We start from the raw sequence: 24928 nt of genomic DNA on the forward strand, positions 1-24928 counted from the left end.
CCTTTTTTAGGTGATGACAACACACACACACACACACACACACACACACACACACACACACACACACACACACACACACACACACACTCACACACACACTCACTCACACACACACTCTGTGGCTGTAGAGGGACAGAGAAGGAGTGTTTAACATTGATTTGTTGATTTGATGAGGGTAATGGAAAATATGCATGACTCTGCTCAACCCGGATGACACACACACACACACAAACACACACACACACACACACACACACACACACACACACACACACACACACACACACACACACACACACACACACACACACACACACAGTGATGTGTAAACATCCTCTGTGTGGAGGAGGACCAGAGGCTCAGAGCTGTGACTTCAGCTCCCTCCTGAATAGAAACATTGGAAAATCCCCTCCGTGGTTCCTCCCAGAGGTGTAAAAGTCGTGGAGAAGATTTGATAAGGACTCATGCCAAAGATTCTTAAGATAGCTGATGAAGTGTTGATTCTTCTTCTTCTGGTGTTTTATTTGCAACAGTGAAAATAAGAATCAGCATTGCCTGTTGTGTTAATTTGGCTTTTAGCTTTTTCTGCTAATTCAGAAAATCAACTTTTTGGCTGGAAGAGACTCATCATCCAGTAAAGACAGTGCGTTAAGTAAGAAGTGCAACCACATCTGGTAAGAAGCACTGGTTCACCATCAGTCTTTCGACACACCAGGACCCTTTCCTGTCCATTCTATTTACAGTTTCTCTTGGCACCTAAAACACATAACCAATGCTCCACTACCTGTTGCTCTCTTGTCTGTCTTCGTCGGAGAGTAACGTTCATTTAAAGCAAACTTGCAGGGCTCTACTGTGTCTGATAAATGATGAAAGCCTGAGTAAATACTAGAGGACAGTAATGTTGGTAGGGCTCCAAAAAGGACACAAACTGAAGCTGAGAGATGCAGCAGTTCTCTCGTTATTTGAAACACTGAAGCAGTTTTTTCAGTAATATGTGTTGGAAAATTCTAACCATAGTCTCTGTGATGTCACCAATTGGTTTCTGAAGCCTATCGTTGGCGGTCGCCATAAAATGCTGACTCAACCTAACTTTTGGACGACCTGGAAAGAGGCAAAGTTGAGACGGGCCTTAAGCCTTCTCCCTAAAGCCGGATTTATACTTCTGTGTCTCCCCTACACAGCAGGGGTTGACGCGGACATGAGCCCCACATACTTGTGCATCAATGTGTCCAGGTCGCGCAGCAATTCACAGCCGAAACACTTGAGGGCAGTGTGGTCTCTCTGATAACCGGTCGCCTGTTTCCGGCCCCGCTACGATCTCTGTTTACTTTTCCACAGAGATTCAGAGCGTGTTGTGTTAATCTACAGCTGATACATGTTGCTGTTTATCATACAGACATGATTACATGAAGAATAGAGAGGAGGAGATGAAATACACCACCGATGTGCGGCTGATGAGCGGGGATCCTGGAAGTGCTGTAAATGCAGGAAATACAATGCCGCTGAGCAGACTAATCAAAGGGCTTGCGTCGTTACATTTTGGAGGAGGTACACGTCAGTTACGTGCGTAGGCCTATGCCTAGGAACGACCTCCGGCGTAGGCTACGCCATCGATTCGACGCAGAAGTATAAATCAGCCTTAACAGCTACAGTTATGCCGCCTGTCAGTCAAGTCAGCCACGCCCTAATTATGCAAAACTTGTACGATAAATATCTTCAAAAAAATAACGAGTAGTTAGAAAGTGTGGCCGATAGAGAACTGAAAATCTGTTTTCGAACCAGGCTGTAAACATGTTTATTTCTACTGTAAAGATTGTCTTATTTGAATGGGTATGTGGCTTCTGGTGCTTCTAGAGCCAGCCTCAAGTGGACACTTTAAGGAACTGCAGTTTTTAGCACTGCCGCATCAGTGTCATCTCTTAAGACCTGAGTATGCTGCTTGTTCTTAAGTTTCAGTGCTGATTAAGGTTGGTTGTTATCAGTCTTCAGTCTCTCCCTTTCACTTCAGAGAGCTAACTAGTGTGAAATCAGAAGGCTGAGGAGGGAAGATGAAGAGAACGCTGATGGGTTTCTTTTGTAGGCTACAGAAAATATAACTCATTATTCAATAACAGAAATGTTAATATGTATGTTGTAGTTATGGTATACCTAACTTTTTGAAGTCCTACTAAGTACAATAGGTCATTTCGGGTCCTACTGGCAAAAAATGTGTTCCACTTAAAGCCCTGAGCCAAAGATAATGTATAGTGAGCAGGCGGCTTAGGAGTCCTGCTCACCCTACCAAGATATAGAAGTATTTCTCTGACATTGAGATAAGATCTCTGTTTTTAAATGTAAAAGTGACCCTAGTTATGAGCGAAAAGTTGATTCTCTCGATTCTGCAAATGTCGGTTTCAGTTCATTTAAAAATGTTAAAAAGTATTTTTTTCCTGAATACGCTGATTTAATCCTCCTTGGACTCACACCATAAAGTGTTTACAGTTTATCACTGTAACCTGAAAGCTTTAGGCTGAGTGAGAGAGACTCTGTCCTGTGTCTGCGTCTGGACATTACTCTGAAGTACGTTTCAAACATTTGAGCTCTTTGAGGTGCGTTTGATTTACAGACACAGAGAATCAAAAACCCCTCTGTGTCTATTCAAACTGTGCAGCTTCCTCTGCGACTGTCTGTGGTTCAGAGTTAGTCTCTTTTACACACACACACACACACACGCACGCACACACACACACACACACGCACACACACACGCACGCACGCACGCACATACACACATACACCCACACACACACACACACACACACACGCACACACACACACACACACACAGGAACAAAAACTGGGGACATTCAGCAGGCTGAGTGTTTAATGTGTGAGACTCTGGCTCCCCCTACTGGTCAGATGCTAATGTGACTTTTCTTTATAGTTTATAATACAAACATCACAACAACAGAACATTATAGGACAATAAATATTAACAGCAGAGAAAAAATATCAAATTAATAGAAAGTTATAAATTAAATTCCAAAATATCATGTTGAAATATTTTAAGAATTATTTTATTTTGCAAAAATCAAATAATTTATTTAGCAAGTTACAGTGGCAAGGACAAACTGCACATCCACAGCAGCAGAGATCCAGAGGAACCTACGAGACAAGGGAGCTCAGGAACTCCACAAAGGTCTATGGTTAGCAACTTTAATGGGACAGGAAGAGTTAAAGTAAGAGACAGGCAGACAGAGGAGAGAGGGGAAGACTGGATCCCAGTGTCAGTCTAAGCCTATATCAGCATAACTAAGAGCTGGTCCAAGCCTGATCCAGCTCTAACTATAAGCTTTATCAAAAAGTAAAGTTTGAAGTCTACTCTTAAAAGTACAGAGGGTGTCTACCTCCCGGACCTTTACTGGTGTCACAACCAGCTGAAAACTCCTCACAGGAGCTTTAAATAGAACACTATCGCTGGGTGATTTACACCCGAGCAAACACATTTATATGATTTTCATTATGTTGCGTTCGTCTGAGTGTCATGGGTCCCTGGGTAGCTTCAGAATCGTCGATGACGCCTTTGAAGGCGTGGGTGTTTCCCTACTCCAAAACCCGCTTTTTCCTACAGACACGTGTTCGGGTGATTTTGACCTTTTTTGTTTCTCTCTCCTGCAGCTGTTTGTGTGTCAAGGAGACTGTGCCTTCACCAGGGAAGTCTCAAATGTTCCAGGAATGGGTGGACCGAACACAAAGTTTTCAGTTTCATTTTTTGTTTTAGAATTATTTGGTCCCGAACTCCAAATTTTCTGTAATTTTGGAGCATTTTTATAGGGTCCCCCCATGATACATTTTTTTCATTTTGTTAGACATGGCACAGTTGAAAATAAAAGAACACTACTCTAATTTTGTAATTTCTACTCTAATGTATCGTCATATTTTGATATATTTTGATGACAAGTACTTTTTATTGGGTATATTATATTGGGTAAGTGATGGTGTTACTACTTTTAGCGATAGTGTTCTAGGGTTAAGTACATTAATATTTTAAATCGTTAAATTGGGAATACTGGTGACTGCAACCTATAAAAACATCTTCTGTTTGAATAATGCCTAAAATACTGACTTGTAAAGTTATGAATAAAGAATTTTGACTCATATTGAAATATTTTTAATGTTTGAAGTACTTACACTAGAAGGCGATGTGCATACTTCATCCTTAAGACTAAAATCTGGTTTCAAACCTTAGTTATTCAGTTTGGGTGCTTCCATGCTGCATCCACCAGATGAATGTAATGTGTAAAATAACAAGAAGACATGTTGAGCCTTGTAGATCTGCAGGTAGAGAGAAAGAGGAGCAGGGTGGGATTATCAGGAGCTCTTGGCTTATTTTCTCCTGGGGTCTCTGTGCAGGTTAATCCGGATGAGTTCTTCTCTGTCAGTGAAGCGATCAGACTTAGACTGTTATACCGGTTCTTCTACATATTGATCCACCCAGCCGGTCCAATCAATCCCAAACCTGACTTTTTAAGACTTTGTATGCCAGATCTGAGAGAACCTCAGACATGCAGCCTGCAGGTGAAAGGTTGACGGGTCTTCACCTGAGATGACATCACAGTGTTGAGATTCTTAGAGCAGCTGCTTCCTGTTAACCTCTGAAAAATGTACCTTTAGGAGTCACACACTGCCTGAACATGCCTGACATATAAAACATAGCTCCAGGCCTGATGTATTGATATCATGTTCTCCTTCAGTGCCAGACCAGTAGGCCTAGCAAACATGGAAACTCCACCATGAGGACAGGATCTGAGACAGGCTGCAGGAATTTAAATCGACCGGGAAATCTGTGATTGTTAATTCACGTGTGATCAGGTTAATTATCCCTTTGTACACTTCTCTGCATAGTTTCTGCTCAAACCTCTAAACCCTTCCAGATGGGGCGTGGTCGGCATTCCTGCAGACCCGAGGTATCAAACATGAGCGAAAATTCAACAATACAGGAAGTTAGAGGCGGGCCCTTCAAAATAAAACATTACGGTTGTTACAAGATTTGGCACAATAAATACAGACAGCCGTATGGTTTCACTTATTCATGCATAGTGTAAAAAAAGATTATATATTTAAAAATAAAAGACAAAATTAAGTAAATCAAGCGATTTCATAAGCTTAACACTGAAAACAAAATGGTCTTTAAAAAAAAAGAGTATTTTAATTTATAATTTTAAATTTATTTTAATATTCTATTTTTTGATTTATATATTTAACTCTTCAATTTTTATTATCTTATTACTATTTGTATTGCTATTTGTTTTTATTTATCTTAGACTTTTATCTTTATCTTTTTTATTGTCTTAACTAGTCATGTGTTATCTTTTATTTACTTATTTCTTAAGTATTTTCCTTTGTTGTTTATCTATATATATTATATTGTAATTGGTGTGCATTAGTCTACTTCTTAATCCATAGGGACTACAGATGTAAACTAGCCTTTTGGCTAACTCTGGCATATTTAGAGAAGTGTTAATTAATATGCATGGTCCTTTTAAATAATAAATAAATAGATTTCTGCTAAATGTTAACTCATGATATGTTAGATTTCTTATTTTTATTATCATTATTATTATTATTACAATTTTTCAAATAAATAATTAATATTGACAGCATGCACTTTTCCCCTCCCATTGAGAGAAGTGAAGCCAAAATACTGCCTTGATGAAAAGAATTATAACAATAAACTGTATCACGAATAAATCAAGATGTTTTATTGAACAATGAATCTAAAAATACGCAGGGAGGTGCTAATGTTAAAATCTGATGTTTTGCATAGGTGCATGTTTATATTGTGATCAGTTTTTTATTATAATTTTTTTTTAACAACAGAGAAATCCAAAAACCAAAAACAAAGTTTATACAAACAACAAAGAGAAGAGTACAGGAGAGGGATCATGTCCATTGACAATGTCAGATGAAGGATAAGGAAGCAGAGACCAAAAGAAACAGGCAAACAGGAAATACATTTTGTCTCTTTAGGATCGCCATAGCACCAGTGACAAACATAGGTAGGCAAAATAAATTAGAAATAAAAACAACCCCCCCTCACTCCATCCCATGCCCCCAAGCAACTTCCCACCCCATCCCAAGGACCCCACGGACGGACTGAAATGTGTTCATTTGCCATTCTGCGCTTCTGTATAATTTATTTGAATGTATTAATTTTTTTTCATATTTATATCTTATTTAATTCCTTCTTTCTATTAATATTTTGACATTCTGAGCTCAAATAAGTAAAAATCCAATGCGGCTTTTATTCTTAAACTTTGCCCGGAAGTGGTGTACTGTATTATCACCATTTGGAACTCTTGCAGCAGGCACCGTGTAACGGCGAGGATAGGTTACGGAGAAGCTGTCTGGATTTACTGGAACCGGTCACAAAGACCCGCAGCAGGATGAACACTGCAGGTAGGACCTGAATCTAATGACACGGTGTGACATTGTACGGTCACCGAAAGGACCATAACGCCACGGAAACTCTGACTCGCTACAGAAGCGTCCTGCAGACATTTTATTCTGAAAATAGTCTGAAAATCGTCTAAAAACTATTTAAATTGCGATTTATGCAACATTTAAACTAATTTAATTTATGAGACAAGGATTTGCATGGTGGTGTAGTGGGTAGCGCTGTTGCTTCACAGCTTGAAGGTTCCTGGTTCGAATCCCCGGCCGGGCGGGTGCCTTTCTGTGTGGAGTTTGCATGTTCTCCCCGTGCATGCGTGGGTTCTCTCCGGGTTATCCGGCTTCCTCCCACAATCCAAAAACATGCTCAGGTTGATTGATCACTCTAAATTGCCCGTAGGTGTGAGTGTGTGCATGAATGGTTGTCTGTCTCTCTGTGTTAGCCCTGTGATAGGTTGGCGACCTGTGCAGGGTGTACCCTGCCTTCCGCCCGTAGCCAGCTGGGATAGTCTCCAGCCCCCCTTGACCCCTAACGGGATAAGCGGTCAAGATAATGGATGGATGGATGGACAAGGATTTGAATATTTCTTATGTCTCTAAAATTAATCTCCAGCCAAAATGTAAAGAGCTTTAAAGGGTATGACAGAGTATTTGGGGTTTTTCTAACGACTGATGAATAAACAATGTGGTATTCTGATGGATGCATTGATTTTTCCAGATTCTATTTTCTGGCACCAGTTCTGCTATCAGTGCTTTAGTCTACATAGTGACTGTGCAAAGTGCATGGATTAGGCCTTTATGTAAAGAGAGGAGCTATATGAAGGCAGAGAGACGTTCAAATGCACCTAGTTACAGGAAATAAAGGGAGAAAAGGGAAAAACACAATAAAATAAAGCTGGAAGTAATTAACATGGACTCAAACCAGATGGCGGTCCAGTCCTGGAAGACATCTTGATGTTTTTATCGCATATTTGGATTTGAATAACAAAGAACTGGTAACATATATGGATACATTTTTTTCTACATCTCTGCTTCCCCTTCCACTCATACCTCGCACTGATGTTCCCTGTCTCCTCACATCCTTCCTAGGCTTCTTAATTCCTATCTTTCCTCCTTGTCCTACTCACTTTCCTTTCCTTCATCCTCAGCAGCTTTCCGACCCTCACATTTCTCTCCATATGATAGAAAGAAACTTTAAAATACACGAATGCACGTACAGATTATAAAGTGAGGTTCAAGCCTATAGCGGCATACCTAGGATCTGGTCCAAACTTGAGCCGAAAGAGACATGTTTATGCCTGCTTAAACAGGTGGGTGTCTGCCTCCCAGACTAAAACTGGTAGAGGGAATGATAATTGAAGTCCCTGCCTCCCATACAACTTTTTGAGTCTTAAGATTTTACAAACAGGCCGGCTTCCTAAAGAAAGTTAAAAACCTACTTTTAAAGGGCATCTGTTCTGTGGACCCAAACACCTTCACAGGAAAAGAGGCTGATGATTAAAGACTCTGCCTCCCATATGACTTTTAGAGGCTTTGAGTACCATGAGTGCTCCTGCATTCTGGGATGTTCTAAAAAGAAAACAGTGAGCACTTTGAGAAATATTGGAGCTTGATCATAAACACATTTTAAGGTAGAAATACAGATTTTGATTACTTTGTTTTTTAAAGAAACTACATAATATGGGAGGAACATTATCTCTTTCCTTATCAGATTCATCTTGGACCAGCTGGAGAGTCTTTACAGATTTGTTTGGGTGAACTAGTTATTAATTATTTGCAATTATCGAGCAAATTAGTAGAATAGATGGTCTGTATCTAATTGAATAACAGCAGAATTAACAACGTCTATGTGTTTGTGGGTGGGTGTCTGCCTCCCAGACTCAAACTAGTAGAGGGAATGATAATGTATCTCCTTATTTCCTTTCCTTTCCTTCCCTTCTCTTTCCTTATTTACCCTGTCCTCTCCTTCTCTTGTTCCTTTCATATCTTATCCTCCTTCCGTACCGCATCCTTTTCCTTTCCTCCCTCATTCAGCCTGGCTAGCTGTTTCCCTCAACTTTTTTGCAGACATGTTCCTAAAATGTTGAACTACTCCTTTAAAGACCTCCACGCTTTTATCATGTTCTCACGCAACTTAACTCAACTTAACTTAACTTAACTTAACTTAACTTTTCCCTGTTTCCTCTAGCTGTGTATCCCCCTCCCTCCGCCCCCCCAGCCGACATGTTCGGCAACGTGCCCGGCTATGAAGGCACCTTAGCAGGCGGAGGTAAGAGGAGTTTAACGTACAACTTTTTAGATAATATTACGGTTGTTGCAGCTTCTTAAAGTCTCTCTTTGGTTGCTGCAGGAGGTTACCTGCCCCCTCCTATGCCTTTGGAGCCTGTTGCCCCGCCCCAACCTGGCCCTGAACCTACCGACTGGAGGTAACACTAAACTCATGTGCTCCTCCTCAGACAGGTTGTTATTGTGGCTCTGTTGTCTTGAGCTTAGTGCTGTTATATGGAGTAAACTTGGGTATTACAGCTGCACTTGAATGCCCCATTTAACAAGACCTGACATCCCCCGTCTTAGCAGTTCACATGCAATAAGCTCTGTTTGAAGAATCTACACCTGGATGAGACTCATCTGTATCTGTGTGTTTGTGTCATAGCATTCCTTCTCTGTCAGAGGAGGTGGCTCGTGAGGCGTTCAAGAGCTTTGTGTCCTCTCACTGCTGCTACAGCAAAGGTCCTGTGAATGATGGAGTCATCACTGGCATGGAGCCGTTCAACACTTACAGGGTAAGCAGATTTTCTTACTGCCCGTGATGCCTTAAACTGTGAGGGCTGAAAGCATATTTCATAAAGAGAATTCCACAGTCTTGTCGTTCTTTTGTTATGTCCAGGCTCAGGGTGTAGCAGGCGGATATTCTGATAACGGAGCGGATTTTCAGATCAGGACTTTCTCATCTTTCCCCCCTGGTGTTCTACCACTTTTCCTCTCCTTCATGCAACGAAAGCATGCTCAGAAAGCAGATTTCAAAAATACTAATTCGACTAGAATAAGGTAAAACTCCACACAAACTGGCTGGACCCTAAAAAACAATTGTATTCAGTGTTTCAGTTTAAGTGCACACTATTTCTGGATACTTCCCCACTTCTACTGGCATCAGACAGCCCTATCTTTTTGGACTTGATGGTTCTGTATTCCTACGTGCTCTCAGATTTTGCATAATTTAAAAAAAACGGTAAGTAAAAGAAGATATTGTAAATCAATTAAAGACACACATCCTGCTTCCTGAAGATTATTTGATTGGATGATGTTTCCCCTGCAGGGTTCTGTCCTGGGGCCTCTGTTGTTTTCTCTGTATCTGCTCCCTTTGGGATATTTTATACGAACTGATGTCTCCTATCAATTCTATGCAGATGACATTCAGCCGTACACCTCAAACCTAAAAAGGTCTCTAAATTATCTGATAATCTGGACTATCTTAACTGTTAAGAAAAGCATAGATGTCAAATATTTTCCCCCCAGGGTTTCATCTCTGCCCCTGAACAAGATTAGAAGTCAATCTGCAGCCTTACATAAACTAGGGGTCTCTCTGGGCCAGGCTGTGAACAAGGATCAGCATGTAAACGGTTAGGGCATGTTGTGTTCAGAGCAGAGCTAGAGATGTTTGTTCATGCTTTGGTATCATCTTGTCCAGACTAAAGCAATGCTGCATTCACCGGCCTCAGCGACATGTCCTTGAACCACCTACAAGTGGTCCAGAACCCTGCTGCTTTTATTTCACAGTCTGTGTTACCTGCTTGTGGAGAATGAAGTTTACACAAAAAACAAACTAATACAACAATCAATTTTCCAATACAGTGTAAGATAACATGCCTTAATGGGACATGAATGCACACAGATTAGAAAGTGAGGTTCAAGCCTATAGCAGCATACCTAGGAACTGGTCCAAGCCTGAGCCAACACTAACTATGATCTCTTAGAAAAATGACATTATAATGCCTCTTCTTAAACACAGAGAGGATGTCTGCCTCCATGACTCAAACTAATAGAGGAAATGATAATTGAAGACCCTGCCTCCCATACTGCTTTTGGAGTCTTAAGATTCCACTCACAGGCCGGCTTTCTAATGAAAGTTAAGAGCCTACTCTTAAAGGACATCTGCTCTGTGGACCCAAACGACTTCACAGGAAAACAGGCTGATGATTAGAGACTCCCATACTACTTTTAGAGGCTTTAAGTAACACAAGTGCTCCTGCTTTCTGGGATGTTCTCAAATGAAAACAGTGGGCACGTTTAGAATGGGGCACGAATGCAGAAAGATTATAAAGTGAGTTTCAAGCCTATTGCAGCATACCTAGGAACTGGTCCAAGCCTGAGCCAACACTAACTATGAGCTTTAACAAAAGGGACATTTTTATGCCTCCTCTTAAACAGAGAGAGTGTCTACCTTCCATACTAAAACTGGTAGAAGGAATGATAATTGAAGACCCTGCCTCCCATACTACTTTTGTATTCTTAAGATTCTACAAACATGCTGGCTTTCTAATGAAAATGTAGAGCCTACTCTTAAAGGGCATCTACTTTGTGGACCCAAAAACCTTCACAGGAAAATAAGCTGATGATTTAAGACTCTGCCTCCCATACTACTTTTAGAGGCTATTAGTGCCACGAGTACTCCTGCTTTCTGGGATGTTCTAAAAAGAAAACAGTGAGCACTTTGAAAAATATTGGAGCCTGTCTAAAACACATTTTAAGGTAGAAATACAGATGTTGGATACTCTGACTTTCACAAGTAGCTAAAGCAGAGAAACCACGTAATATGGGAGAAACATGTAGATTCATCTTGGACCAGTTGAAGAGTCTTTAAAGACTTGTTTGCGTGAACTAGATATTAAGTATTTGCAATAATCCAGTTAAGTAGTAGAAGAGATGGTATCTAATTTAATGAACACATCAGAATTAACAATGTCTGTGTGTGTGGGAGGGTGTCTGCCTCCCAGACTCAAACTGGTAGAGGGAATGATAATTGAAGATCCTGCCTCCCATACTACTTTTGGAGTCTTAAGATTCTACAAACATGCTGGCTTTCTAATGAAAATGTAGAGCCTACTCTTAAAGGGCATCTACTTTGTGGACCCAAAAACCTTAACAGGAAAATAAGCCGATAATTTAAGACTGCCTCCCATACTACTTTTAGAGGCTTTAAGTACCACAATTACTCCTGCTTTCTGGGATGTTCTAAAACGAAAACAGTGAGCACTTTGAAAAATATTGAAGCTTTCTAATAAAAGTTAAGAGCCTACTCTTAAAGGGCATCTGCTCTGTGGACCCAAACGCCTTCACATGAAAAGAGGCGATCAGACAAAACGAGACACACATCCAGACACAGACCACGTGTTCATACCAAGGGGGGCGAGGGGTTTAGAGTCTTAATTGAAAAGGCTCATCTGTTGTCTCTGAGGATAGTTGGAATTACCCTCTGGTCAGAGTCTGACAGGATGACTTCAGTTTATAACCGCAGTCATTATGTGACCTCAAAGACTTTTAGTTGACATAAAAGACTGTAACGATTCGAACCTCAAGCACTGATGAAACATCTTGAGGCCAAACTAGCAAACCCAGCCTCTCTGTCGTGTCTGACTGCTCACACACGTTTCTATTTTGATCAGTCCAGCTGCCCTCAGTGACTCTCTGGCTGTTCGAGTTTCATGTTTGCATATTTTTACTTCAACAATATTTGATTTTGTACTGAACGTGTGACAGGAGGGAAAGGGGAGCAGGCTGTTTGTAATTCCTAAACTGTTCATGTCCTTACTTTCCCTGAATGCAGCCTGTTCTTCTTCTGTTTTCACTTTACAGCATGTGTTGAGACCATTTACAAACCAGGATTGTTAAGTGGTCCCAGTTGCTGCCCCGGCACCAAAATAACCCGTCTACTCCAACTTCTGCTCCATTTAATTCTTTGTTGCACTATTCATGGTGCTGTCATGCTCTCAGTTTGGAATCTGCACTTCTGAATATGCTTCTCAATTGAATTAACTTCTTAGCTGTGGGCTATGCAATTAAAAGAAGCCTCAGCCAAAAGTCCCTGCTGCTACAAGGAAAGCCCCAAAAAGTTCACCATCACTCCCAAAGGACATGTTAACAAATGATGGCCAGTGGGTTATGAGATGGCGCTTAGAAAGTACTGGTAGTTAATTTTATTAGACTTTAACCTGACTGCAAAAACTGAAATCTAAGTAAGATTTAATATCTCAAATAAGGGTGAAATTTGCTTATTTTTTGCCTGATTAAATAGTTTGTCTCACTAAGCAGTTTTTATGTTAGTGTTTCACTTCTTTCAAGTGTTTTGATCCTAAATTATCTCAGTAAGATATTACAGCTTGTTACTGAGATTTTATGACCTATATTGAGTAATACATGCTTGAACATAGAAAATCAACTGTTACAAAGCTGTTTCATTAACACTCACACATATAAACTGCTTTTTCAAAGTAATGATTTCTTATTTCAAGCATGAAATAAGAAATCATGACGTTGACACAATTATATCTCTTCACACAATTAAAACAAATGACAGCCAAATGTAATCCACTGTTTTATTTTCAATGAAACAATAGAAAATATGCACTACTATATATTAGTACAGTTGGCACAGTACTGTAAACTGACACAAGGGTGTGGACTTAGCCTAATGGTAAAGTTGCCAAAAAAAAATAAAAAAATAAAACAAGATTTAAAAAAAGATAAGGGCAGTAGCATTTACTTAATTGGATAATTCTTTTCCAACATATTGAGAAAAGAAGTCTCATATTTTGTATTTCTATCAAGAAAAATGCACTTGTTATTAGTAAAAATACACTAATTTTAAGGTATTTCTGGTTTCATTGAGGTTAGATATTTTAACTTGAGTTTGAAAAGTCTTGACAAGCCAAATTTTCTTTTTCTATTGGCAGATAATTTTGCTTTGTTTAAGTAATATACACCCATTTTTTTGTATATTTTTTTCTTGTTTTTTAAGGCTGGCTTTTTGCAGTGCTGATAGTGTTTCATTGTTGTCAACATGTGGCACGTTCTTGAATGTGATCTGTTTTTTATGCTTTCTAGTACCGACTGGAGACGTTCACTGAGTCCAGGTCAACCGAGTGGGCCCACAAACCTCATGAAGGTACAAACATACACATTCCCAGTTTGTGGTGACTTTGTTATTTGGTGTTGTGGTTTAAACAGCAGCACATCATGAGGTCGCCACGGAAGACTTAAATAACTTGACTGTTTCCTGTTTGAAACACACTAAAAGTATGACACTAATTAAGTTGTGTTCAGATCAAACATGAAGACAGTATTTGCGTTGAATGACTTGCGTGTTCGAAATGACACAAAGCAAAAATTTACAACATCAGATACACTACCAGTCAAAAGTTTGGAAACACCTTCTCATTCAAGGGTTTATATTTATTTTAATTATTTGAATCACTGTAGATTAATACCGAAGACATCAAAACTATGAAAGAACATATATGGAATTATTTTATTAACAAAAACGTGTTAAACAAACCAAAATATGTTTATATTTTAGATTCTGTAAAGTAGCCCCCTTTTTCCTTCATGACAGCCTGCACACTCTTGGTATTCTCTCAGTCTGCTTCATGAAGTGGTCTCCTGGTTTATAATTAACATGAGCCTTGTCAAGAGTTCATTTGTAGAATGACTTGCCTTTTTAATGTGTTTGAGACCATCAGTTGTGGTGTTCAGAGGTAGGGTTAGTACACAATGGATAGCCCTATTTGACTACTGTTGTAATCCAGATTATGTCAAAACCATATTATTTCATAGTTTTGATGTCCTCAGTATTAATCTACAATGTTGAAAATAATTAAAATGAATAAAAACCATTGAATGAGAAGGTGTGTCCAAACTTTTGACTGGTAGGGTACAGTATGTCAGCAGAATGAACGCCCTTGACACAGTCTTCAGTACATTTAATGGAAACGAACTACCTCCATTTATTTTCAAATGAAGAGCATGATGGAGGGATGCACACTGCTTACTGCAGGGCTATTGAGACCATGCCCCCTATATGCACTGTGCATCCCTCCATCACATGCACAGATGATTTCTACAATTCTGGACCACACTTTTGAGCCCAGAGCATAACTATTGAAGCCACACATTTGAGCCTGTGGACTACACAAAGTGAAGTAAGTTTTGGTGATATTATGTCGTAATATATTTAACTAATTTGATGTATGGTACTAATGTTTAACTTACAATTATCAAATTTAATTGTATTATTTTGGATGGATGTCTGCTTATAACAAAACACAATTTTATGCTTGGATATGATATATTTCCATTAAATTACCCTCAATTCCCAGTTAATGCCCATAATTCCCATGGAAAGTTTACAATTTGGAATATTTCCAAATGTTCCACCCCTATTCATAAATCAGTTGCAAATTGGCAAGTCTTGCTGTTGCCTTGAAATTAAATGTGCATCTCATTTGAACACACCTTCAGTCATGTGTTGGACTTGATCAAAGAATTGTCAAGAAAAAGTCTGAATCTTTAAAGTCACGACTTCAATCTAAGAAAACTCCAATGGTGTTAGTATAGCTGAATGTTTAAGGTGCATTGTACAGGTATTTGATTGAAAGGTGGTTGTGATGTCTCTCGTGTGTGACCAACAGGTGAGCCAGCTGACTTCTACACCCAGACTGCCCCTCGACCCTGGGAGATCCAGGCCAAGGCTCCCAGCCTCTTCACCAATCACACGGAGGAGATCCGCGTGCCCTTCACCTCCTCCATCAAGGTGATTGGTTAACTAGATGTGGATAATTTAGCCAATCAGAGAGCAGGACTCTTTGTCAACGAGGTTAGTTTGTTTCCATGAGAGGTCCTTGAGAAATTCCCAAAGACCCCAAAGTAGATTGTCATGGTCCTTGAGGAAGTGATAAAGGCATTTCAAGGCATCCAGTAGGTCTTGTAGATGTTTTATAGGTTCTGAAACAGTTAAATGTTCCAAAGAGAGGATCAACAGGTCCTTGAAGACTTCAGTTAGGGTTCCCAGTCTTCTTGTAAAGTATATCCGGTCGGTCTGAAGAAGATTCAAATGGTGCTTGAAGACATTTTGCAGCCATTAGAAGAGTTCCCAGAAGTCTTTGAGGAGGTTTCAAAAGGTTCCATGAGGAAGATCAGTGGGTCATTGAAGACTATCTTTGGTCCTCAAGGATTTCCAGAAAAGATGTTACTAGAACAGGGGTCCTTTTGGGATTAACAGAACCAATTGGTCCTTCAAGGGGTTTCAGAACTACTTGAAGACACTCCATGACTCCTTCCTGTGGTCTTTGAGGATTTCAAGGACATCCTTGACAAGGTTCAAATGGTGTTTGATGAGATTCAGATGTAAGGGTCATTAAATGTTGGTTCTTAAAAGGAACCCCGACTGTGGGGACTAATAGGCACAAATCTGCTGTAATGTTTGTCTCATACTAGAATGCTTTGTTAAATAGACATGAAGAATTGTTTTTTCTTTAAAGAGCGAAATTTATAACACATATTCTAACCTACGAGCGCAGCCATTGTTTTACTAGTGCAATGCAAGCCTCTGGTTTTTGCCGTGTTTACTCGCTGGCTTTCAGGAGCGTGAAAACCATAATAATGCCACACTATGCTGCGTTTGGGTGTAATTTCCCGTCGAAGGGAAACAAGGGGACTGGTATAAGTCTACGCAGCTTTCCAAGAGACAAAAAGAGAAGAAAGGAGTGGGAAATTGCTTGTGGACGTACACAACTTCCGAAGGACCGGTGGCTATGTTCTCGCCCTTCACTCTAGATGCATTTGTGGAAAAAAACACATCGGTGGCTGCTCTGCGAGTGGGCGCACTGCATGACGGGTCAGGGACAGGTCACAGGAATCACACATGCACAGCATGAAGCAGACGGCAGAGAGAAATCCTTCCGTCCCCAGATCCTCAGTGCGCTCTGAACGCGTCTTTTCCTCCGTTGGGAATACAGTGAATAAAAAGAGATCGGGCCTCTTCACATGTGGACTGTCTTGTGTCTTTGGCAAATAACCTGTCAGGCCTAAGACCCTACATTGACAGTGGACTAAAAGAGCCCAACAATCAGTGACACTGGGATAAAATGCAGTTTTTCCTCTCTTTTTTTTGTACAAGCGCCAAGAATGTAAGTGGACTACTTTTTCGTTTTTAACTTCAATTAATGTTAATATTATTTGCTTTAATCACTGAATGAAGCCTGTCTATATTAGGGACAAGAGTCGGGACCTTTAATTGCTCGCACAAGCATTGTTCAGCACTCACGCAGCGCATTACGCACAGAGAGGGGGATGAGCGAGCGAGTGAGAGGTCTCCAGTCTTAAAAGCGTTACAGTATAGAACATTAGGTCATTTACTTGTTTTGTAATGTGTAGGTATGTTTCAGGCATGTTATATCTTTAAGAAAATACATATACAAGTAGTTATGTCTCCTTGTATTAGTTTGTCCACCTGTTATTGACATAATGCACAAATATAGATATTCGAATGGTTCGAACCTATGTTTTTTTTTTAGAGCGAAAATTCAAACATCATTTTGGAGCAATTTTGACAGCCCTACTGTACAGACAGTCTGATCTGGAATATAACTTCACAGAGCACCCTGGAATCACATGCTTCAGCTGACACGCATGAAGAAAACACTGTTGCAACCAAATGACGTCACTACCCAAACATCATTGCGACGCAAAGAACAATGGCGGCCTACGAGTGAAAATCTTTTTCCACTTTTATACAAACTAAGATATTTTGAGAGATTTTATTATCGTTTTTACAACTGATACAAACATTGATCATATAGGAAAATACGTTTTGGTAGCCGGGGTTCCTTTTAAAGCTTCCCTGAAGAGATCCCTGGACTCTTGGATGAGATGTAGACTTCCTTAGGAGAGGTTTGATGGAATCTAATAGAGCTTCATGGTGGAACATCTTCCTGAAGTTACAAGGTTCTTAAGAAGATTCAAATGGTGCTGGAGGAATTCCTAAGGTTGTTCTAGAAGTCCTTGAACTGTTTTGGATGTTCTTGTAAATGTAAGTAGGGTTTTTGTAATGGGAAATGACTGGACTCTTTTGAGATGGTGGGGGTGTTGGTAAAAGTTCTGTCTGGCCTGTGTAAGGTACCCACTTTATGACAGGTTTTTAACCCTAAATATACGGGATTCCAACAGACCACAGGCAGCCAATCAGAGAGCAGGATTCTGATGTGGGGCATTCCCTCAGCTTGTGTCAGCGAGACTCAAAAAACTGTAAAGTTATTTTTAACCAAGTGTGTTTTTGTGTGTGTGTGTCTTTGCAGGAGTGCCACACCTGCCATGCCTCCGGGAAGATGCTTTGTAAAGAGTGCAATGGAAATGGATTTGTGAGTGTACCTTTAAATCAGTAAATTATGAATAAGAAATATAATTTAACTTAATTTAAATACATTAAAACTGGGAGAGTTTGATGAAGATTTTAAAATAGACCTGGAGAATGAAGTATTTGCAATATTCCAGTATTCTAGGAGTAGAAGAAATGGTATGTATTTAATTTAACTAACACAGCAGAAGTAATGATGTCTATGTGTGTGTTCCTCTGTAGAAACCCTGTTGGGTGTGTAACGGCTCCGGGTCAAAGAGTGAGGAAAACTGCTCTCACTGTGATGGTACAGGCAAAGACAGGTACTGCAGAGAGGACAGGGAGTCCGATGTTATCTGTATTCAATGTAGTTCACCTCTGTGTGACATTACTATTTACTGTGAAACTGAGACCTACCATAAACAGTCAAAGGGTCCTGCTCAGCTGAAATAGTGTCAGTATTTCACAATGGTGGACGTAATGAACCAATTAATGACAAATGATGGCATATTTGGAATTTTGCTTCACGTTTCATTTGAACACATGTGAAGGATCCCATTCCCAAACAGACCTTTAGTAAATATAATAATAATGATAATAATACTGTTCAGCAGGCTTGTTTTGTTTTATCTATGTTTTATTATTAGTTTTACCTTAAGTAAAGCAACTTTGAGTACTTAGAAAAGCGCTATAAAAATTCTATGAATTATTACTAAGTCAAAGAGCTGGAATATGTAAAGCATTATGGCAGTCTAATTTATGCTGCCATGTCACTCCTCCGGGATCATATCACTGAAGAATGTGAGTCGTGTGTCACATGTCTAACTGTGTGTGTGTGTGTGTGTGTGTGTGTGTGTGTGTGTGTGTGTGTGTGTGTGTGTGTGTGTGTGTGTGTGTGTGTGTGTGTGTGTGTGTGTGTGTGTGTGTGTGTGTGTGTGTGTTTAGGTGTACAGAGTGTGATTCACAGGGAGGGAAGGAGTGCGAAACCTGTGAAGGTAAACGACAACTGCTGACCTACATCCAGCTCAAAGTGGAGTGGTGAGCACTGACATAACAATCAGACCTCCAGAGGTCCTTGATATTTATCAGCTGGATCCTTGAAGGGTTTCTGATGTCCAGAGGGAGGTCTAGATGGTTCTTGACAAAGTCGAGAGGATGTAAGGGTAGTCCTAGAAGACATTTTAGTGTTCCTTGAGGTTTTCATGTGAGGCTTTGAAGAGATTATAGCGTGGTTCTTGTTTCAGTCAGGATCAGAATGGAGGTTTTGTGGGATCTTGATGAAGTTTTAGTGGCCCTGAAAAGTTGAAGACAGGTTTTGAAGTGTGTTAAAGCTCTTTGAAAAGATTCACTTGGAACTAAAAGATGTTTCAGGGGCACTAGAGAAGTTCTATCAGACATTAAAAACTTTCAAGGTTCTTTGTTGGTTCTCCATGTCCTTGAAGATGTTCCAAGGGGTTCTTCAGAAGATTTAGGAGAATTAAAGATGTTCCAGGGGTATTTAAGCATGTTCCTTAGGTCCTTGAGAGTGTTTCTTAAGTCCCTTAATATTTCAGTAGATCTAAGGATGTCTTGTGTTGGCCCAAGGCATTTTTTGTTCTAGAGAAGATTAAAATGGTCACTGAGAGGGTTAAAACGGTTATTAAGAGGGTTAAAACAGTTGTTGAGAGGGTTAAATGGTCCTATAGAAGGTTAAAATGGTCCTTAATATGGTTATTGGACCTGCTGAAGGCTTGTGTTGGCTCCAAGGCAGATTTGGCTCTAGAGAAGGGTCAAATGGGCCTTGAGAAGGCTAAAACTGTCCTTGAGAAGGTTAAAACGTTTATTGAGAGGGTTAAAAAAGTTATTGCGGAGGTTAAAACGGTTAATGAGAGTGTTAAAACGGTTCTTGAGAGGGTTAAAATGGTCCTTGTGAAGCTTAAAGTGGTCTCGAAAGGGTTAAAACAGTTGTTTTGAGGGTTAAAATGGTCATTGAGAAGGTTCAAAAAGGTTAATGAGAGTGTTAAAACGGTTACTGAGAGGGTTTAAATGGTCCTATAGAAGGTTAAAATGGTCCTATAGAAGGTTAAAATGGTCCTATAGAAGGTTAAAATGTTCTTTGAGGTGGTTATTGGACTTACCGAAGGCTTGTGTTGACTCCAAGGCAGATTTGGCTTAAGAGAAGTGTCAAATGGGCCTTGAGAAGGCTAAAATTGTCCTTGAGAAGGTTAAAGCGGTTATTGAGAAGGTTAAAATGGTTGTTGAGATGGTTAAAATGGGCCTTGCGAGGGTTAAAACAGTTATTGAGGAGGTTAAATTGGTTGTTGAGAGAGTTAAAATGGGCCTTGAGAGGGTTAAAACAATTATTGAGAAGGTTTAACTGGTCCTTGAGATGGTTAAAATGGTTCTTGAGAGGGTTAAAATAGTCATTGAGAAGGTTACATGGTCATTGAGAGTGCTAAAAGCATCCTTGAGGGGGTTAAATGGTTCATTGGTGCATTACAGTCTAGTTAGATGTTAGAGTGGTCTTGAGGGATGCTCCAGGGTCCTTGAAGAGGTTCCAGGTTTGAGAGAGCTTGTCCTTGATGTCGCTCTGTGACTGTTTCTGTGTAGTTTTGTGTGTAGCTGCTGAGTTGGGCAGTGATGATGTTATGGTGCCCTCTGGTGGCTCAAGTTAGAACTGCATGCTGAGATTCAAAGATAGTACAGTTATGAATGTTTGTTTGAAGCTCTCTCTGTGTGTTTGTGTGTTCAGGAAAAATAATCTGGAGGACCACGTGGTGCAGCAGAACTCCGGTCTGAACATTGAAGATCTTCGCTCAGTGACCGGGAAGGAGCTGTTCAAGAACAACCAGTACCTGGTACTCACAGATACACACACTGAGCTGGCTGTTGTTTTTTCTCTTGGAGTACTTTGTGTCGCATCTCTGTTCCTCTCCTCTCAGCTCTACCCTCTGCTCGGGTTTCCAAACCCGGCCATGGCTGAGGCCTCTGACCGTCTGATCAAAGACCACCAGGGCAAGTACGCACAGACCTCCAGGATCCTGCAGCAGGTAGGTCTACTGACTGACAGCTTGTGGCAATTTAAACACCAGAATACAGAAACCTTCATATTTTAAATGCATGCATGTCTCTCTCTCCATTAGAGGCAGACGGTCGAGTTGATTCCCATCAATAAGGTGAACTACAAGTGGAAAGGAGACACTCACGTCTTCTTCGTTTACGGCAACGAGAACCAAGTCAGCGCCGACAATTATCCTGCAACATGCTGCTGTGTCATCCAGTAGACACACATGTACACACTCTTACACACAGTTACTCTCAGCTTTGCTTCCTTTTGTTTTACCGTCCTTCTTTTATTCAGACCATTTAAATCTCAGATCTGTTCCTCAGTTAAGAGCTTGTGTTACTCGGACACTGATCGCCCCAGAGCAAGCTCAGTAGCTTAACCTTAGATGCAACAATTACACAAAGATTAAATAATTTCTATTATCTTGTTCGTTACTCTCCTTCAGGTCTCCTAATGAGGGGAAAAATTGAGTATCCTTCATAGGAGCAAGTCAACTTTATGGAAAGTCAACAAGATGCTTCATAAGAAAAAGAGACTGTCCTGCCGTGTCTGTTCTCAGAGTCCATCCTAGTCTGTTTTAGGACGCCTGTCTGATGTCATGACCCCACTTACCAAAGATACTTTGTTACAGATCACTTCCACTGAACAGTTTTAAAACAACCTGTACCAGTATGTGCCAAGGGACATCCTCAGGCTTACATGGAAACCTCAAACGTCCTGATATCACTGTTTCATAAATGTGCAGTCCACGTTAAACTAATAATGAGTCAGTAAACCTGCGGAAGCCTGAAGAGATGAAAATGCTGGATTATTTTATGCTGAGATTAGAGATAGAGAAATGTTTACTTTATTGTCACTTCATGTTAAATATGCAATGAAATCCAATTTGGCAGCAGTCCACGAAAAGCCTTTCTGTGGGTGTAAACAGCAGTTCAGCTAGTTCCTACCTGTGTTCTTCCATCCGTGGTTATATCAAAGTGAAAACACATTATTGTTTACAAGCTGGAAATAAGTGTCATAACTCAGGAACAAGAGTCTTTAGTTTTTCTGTCCGCCTGGTAACACTCTCTACGTTTACTGAGCTAGCTTTGTTTTCTAACTCCTTGCTAACAGCAACAATGCCCTTATTTGGGAAAAACTTGTACGTTTTCATCTTCAAAAATAACCTGTTATAAAAAATCTCCTCCTGTACAGTGTGTGCCGATAGAGAAATGAGCTACTCAGACCTAAACTAATTTTTTGACCCAGGCTGTAAACATGTCTATTTCTGCTGTAAAGATCAGTTTTCTTGAATGAGTGTGAATGTGGTTTCTGGTACTTCCGGAGCCAGCCTCAAGTGGACACTCAAGGAACTGCAGTTTTTAACACTTCCGCATTGGCTTCAATTCTCACAACCGAAGATTGCCACTTGATCATAGCATGCTTTGAGCAGCAACTTGGAAAACACGATGACAGGAGGAGGATGGTGATTGCACGAGCAGTGCATGTCTGTAATGAAGCTTTAGCTAGTATAGCGCCATCTTCTGGATGAAATACAGCAACACATTAAGATACCTCTCCCTCCAGTGTTTTAGCTGCACTGGTCTATCGGACGGAGCTCACTTTTTAGATTAAAAAATAAGATTGAAAGTCTGACACGCCAACTTTTATGTTAACTAAACGTCATCTGCCGCCATTTTTAGGCCGTTGAGATCTTTGGGTGCATTGTCATTGTTTTATCTGATTTACTGCCATTAGTTGATTTATTTTTTAACAGTGTTCTGAATGTCTTACTTACCATCCGGTTAAACTAAAACTGTAACCATGATAGCCTTAACTTTTTATTGCAGCATTACAGCATGACTTACAGATACTTTCTTTACTCACAAACAGGCCTTGTTCGATAATCTACCTGATGTTAGTCACAAAATGACGACAAAGTTACCTCACCACAGCGTGTTTTATTGTTATTCAAAGGAAGTCACATCTCATCATCATTGCAGTATTTTCATTGTATTTCCAAGTATTTCCCCTTTAAAATGTTTAAAAGACACAACACACTTGTTTTTTTTACTGAACTTGGATTAAAAGTTATTCAGTTCTGCTGATTCAGCGAACAGTTCACTTCAGGACAAAAATCCTGTTCCTTTAAACATCCCTGCTGCAGTACAGCGGGTCTCCTGTAGAGGGTGCTCTATGTTTAATAGAGATGTTAGCTGCCCGCTGCCTTCAGTGTGACCAGTCTGTGACAGGACAAAGCCACTTCAGGTGTTTTACTCTTCATGTATCACTGCATATACAAACATATGTATACTTTTTAAAGTTTGTTTATTCCCTTTATATGCTGCGTTCCTCCCTCCCTGCTGTTCAGAGAGGAATATGTAATAATCAGCTGCTTCAAAAGTCATATTCAGTATTCATGTTTGTTACAGTCTATATTCTAGTTTGACTATTTTATCTTTACACTTTCAAACGATTTGCTTTTAATTCTTCCGCCAAATATTTCTTTAAAATACAAAAACATAAACAAATTGAGAATAATTGACATTTAATATCTAAAACTGAAGCGATGCTGCTTGAACCTGATGCACCTTTTGCTGAGTAGAATATTTGTAATGTGAATTCTGAAATAATCTGACTAACCAGCATCTCTGCCACTAACCTGATGGACTAAACAGTGTTATGACTCTGTTACTGTAACTCTGTTGGTAAAAAATAAACTGCAAATAAACTCTGAGCCCATCTCATGCTGCTTCTGTCTCTGTTCACAACCATGACAATAAAACATTCACAGTTTGGAGCCCCAAGATAGATGATATTAATACTTGAATATGATACAAACATTATGTTTTGAATTGATCTTACTTATCCTTTATCTCCATCTTTTATTTAAAAAAATGTCCTCATTCTTTTGTCCAACAACACATTTATCTGGTGTTATCTGTGAGTATAACTTGCTATTCAATCAATCAATCAATCAATCTTTATTTATAAATAAAGTGCCAAATCACAACAAATGTTCTCCTCAGACTCGTTCCAAACAGAGCAGGTCTAGACCGTACGCTATGTTCTATTATTAACAAAGAACCATGACAAGACAGGATAAGATCCAGTCCCATTTTACAGACGGGACTCAGTCTGATCTCCTCTTAATCCACCATGAGCAGAGCACTTTGCAGCGTTTAGCAAGTTACAGTGGCAAGGACAAACTTCCTTTAACAGGCAGAAACCTCCAGCAGGACCAGACTCATGTTAGAGACACATCTGCTGAGACTGTGTTGGAGAGAGGGATAGAGGGAGATGAAAAGAGAGAGAGAGATTATAGTGGTGAGATGGATAGTAGTAGTTGTAGCAGCTGGAGTCTGGCACATCCACAGCAGCAGAGATCCAGAGGAACCTACGAGACAAGGGAGCTCAGGGACTCCAGAAAGGTCTATGGTTAGTAACTTTAATGGGACAGGAAGAGTTAAAGTACGTGATTAGTTATGACTATAGCAGTATAACTTAAATTGATTAGTAGCTCACACAACCCCACTTCAAAAAGAATATATCGAATAAATAAAAACCAACTTTTCCTTTAACATCATTTCATCTTGTGATATTCTACAGTAATCTCCCTACTGCAGAGCCAAAGCCCTGCTTGTTTATGTTGGTTTGAAGAGTTATTTGTTGTTAAATATATGTTTTTTTCTTTTGGTATGTGGCACATCTATTTTTGTGTATGGGGATGGGAAAGAAGTGATAAACATCTTTCACCTCAGGTGTCCCCAAACCCAGCTAAATTGAAGCATTAGAGAAGTGCTCTACTAAAATTGTTACGACGTGCTAGGGGACAAAGGGAGTAACAATAAAAGAGAAATATTGTGAGTGGAGATAGCAGACTGGAAGTCTAAAAAGAAAGTGACTTATGTATTAATAAACTAAAGGGGTAACAGATACCAACTGAAAACAAGCTTCTTTAAAACAAACACCAGCTTGAAGAGAGGCAGTTGTTTTAAGAGGTTGAAACCTACAAATTGAAAGTACAACTGAACAAAAATAATCACTTTTGGTACCGAGTTCAAAACATGTCTTTTCACAAAAAG

The 24928-nt window shown here is 39.9% G+C and overlaps 1 protein-coding gene across 1 annotated transcript; it reads left to right on the top strand.

The window, feature by feature from the left end:
• The first annotated feature begins 6019 nt into the window (after nt 1-6019).
• LOC117818076 (protein SSUH2 homolog) lies at nt 6020-23590 on the top strand. Its single transcript, XM_034690939.1, has 13 exons — nt 6020-6038; nt 6345-6438; nt 8621-8701; nt 8783-8858; nt 9086-9215; nt 13534-13594; nt 15117-15238; nt 17781-17843; nt 18062-18141; nt 18764-18856; nt 20550-20655; nt 20740-20847; nt 20941-23590. Exons 2-13 carry the CDS (start codon nt 6426-6428, stop codon nt 21079-21081), a joined length of 1074 nt encoding a protein of 357 aa, XP_034546830.1. The 5' UTR covers nt 6020-6038; nt 6345-6425; the 3' UTR covers nt 21082-23590.
• Nucleotides 23591-24928: the final 1338 nt, after the last annotated feature.

Source organism: Notolabrus celidotus, chromosome 1 (assembly GCF_009762535.1).
Source record: "Notolabrus celidotus isolate fNotCel1 chromosome 1, fNotCel1.pri, whole genome shotgun sequence".
Taxonomy (NCBI): Eukaryota; Metazoa; Chordata; class Actinopteri; order Labriformes; family Labridae; genus Notolabrus; species Notolabrus celidotus.

Coding starts and splice junctions, on each gene's coding strand:
- LOC117818076 (XM_034690939.1), top strand. Junction 20,656..20,739: donor TCAAGAACAACCAGTACCTG/GTACTCACAGAT, acceptor CTCTCCTCTCAG/CTCTACCCTCTGCTCGGGTT. Junction 20,848..20,940: donor CCTCCAGGATCCTGCAGCAG/GTAGGTCTACTG, acceptor TCTCTCCATTAG/AGGCAGACGGTCGAGTTGAT.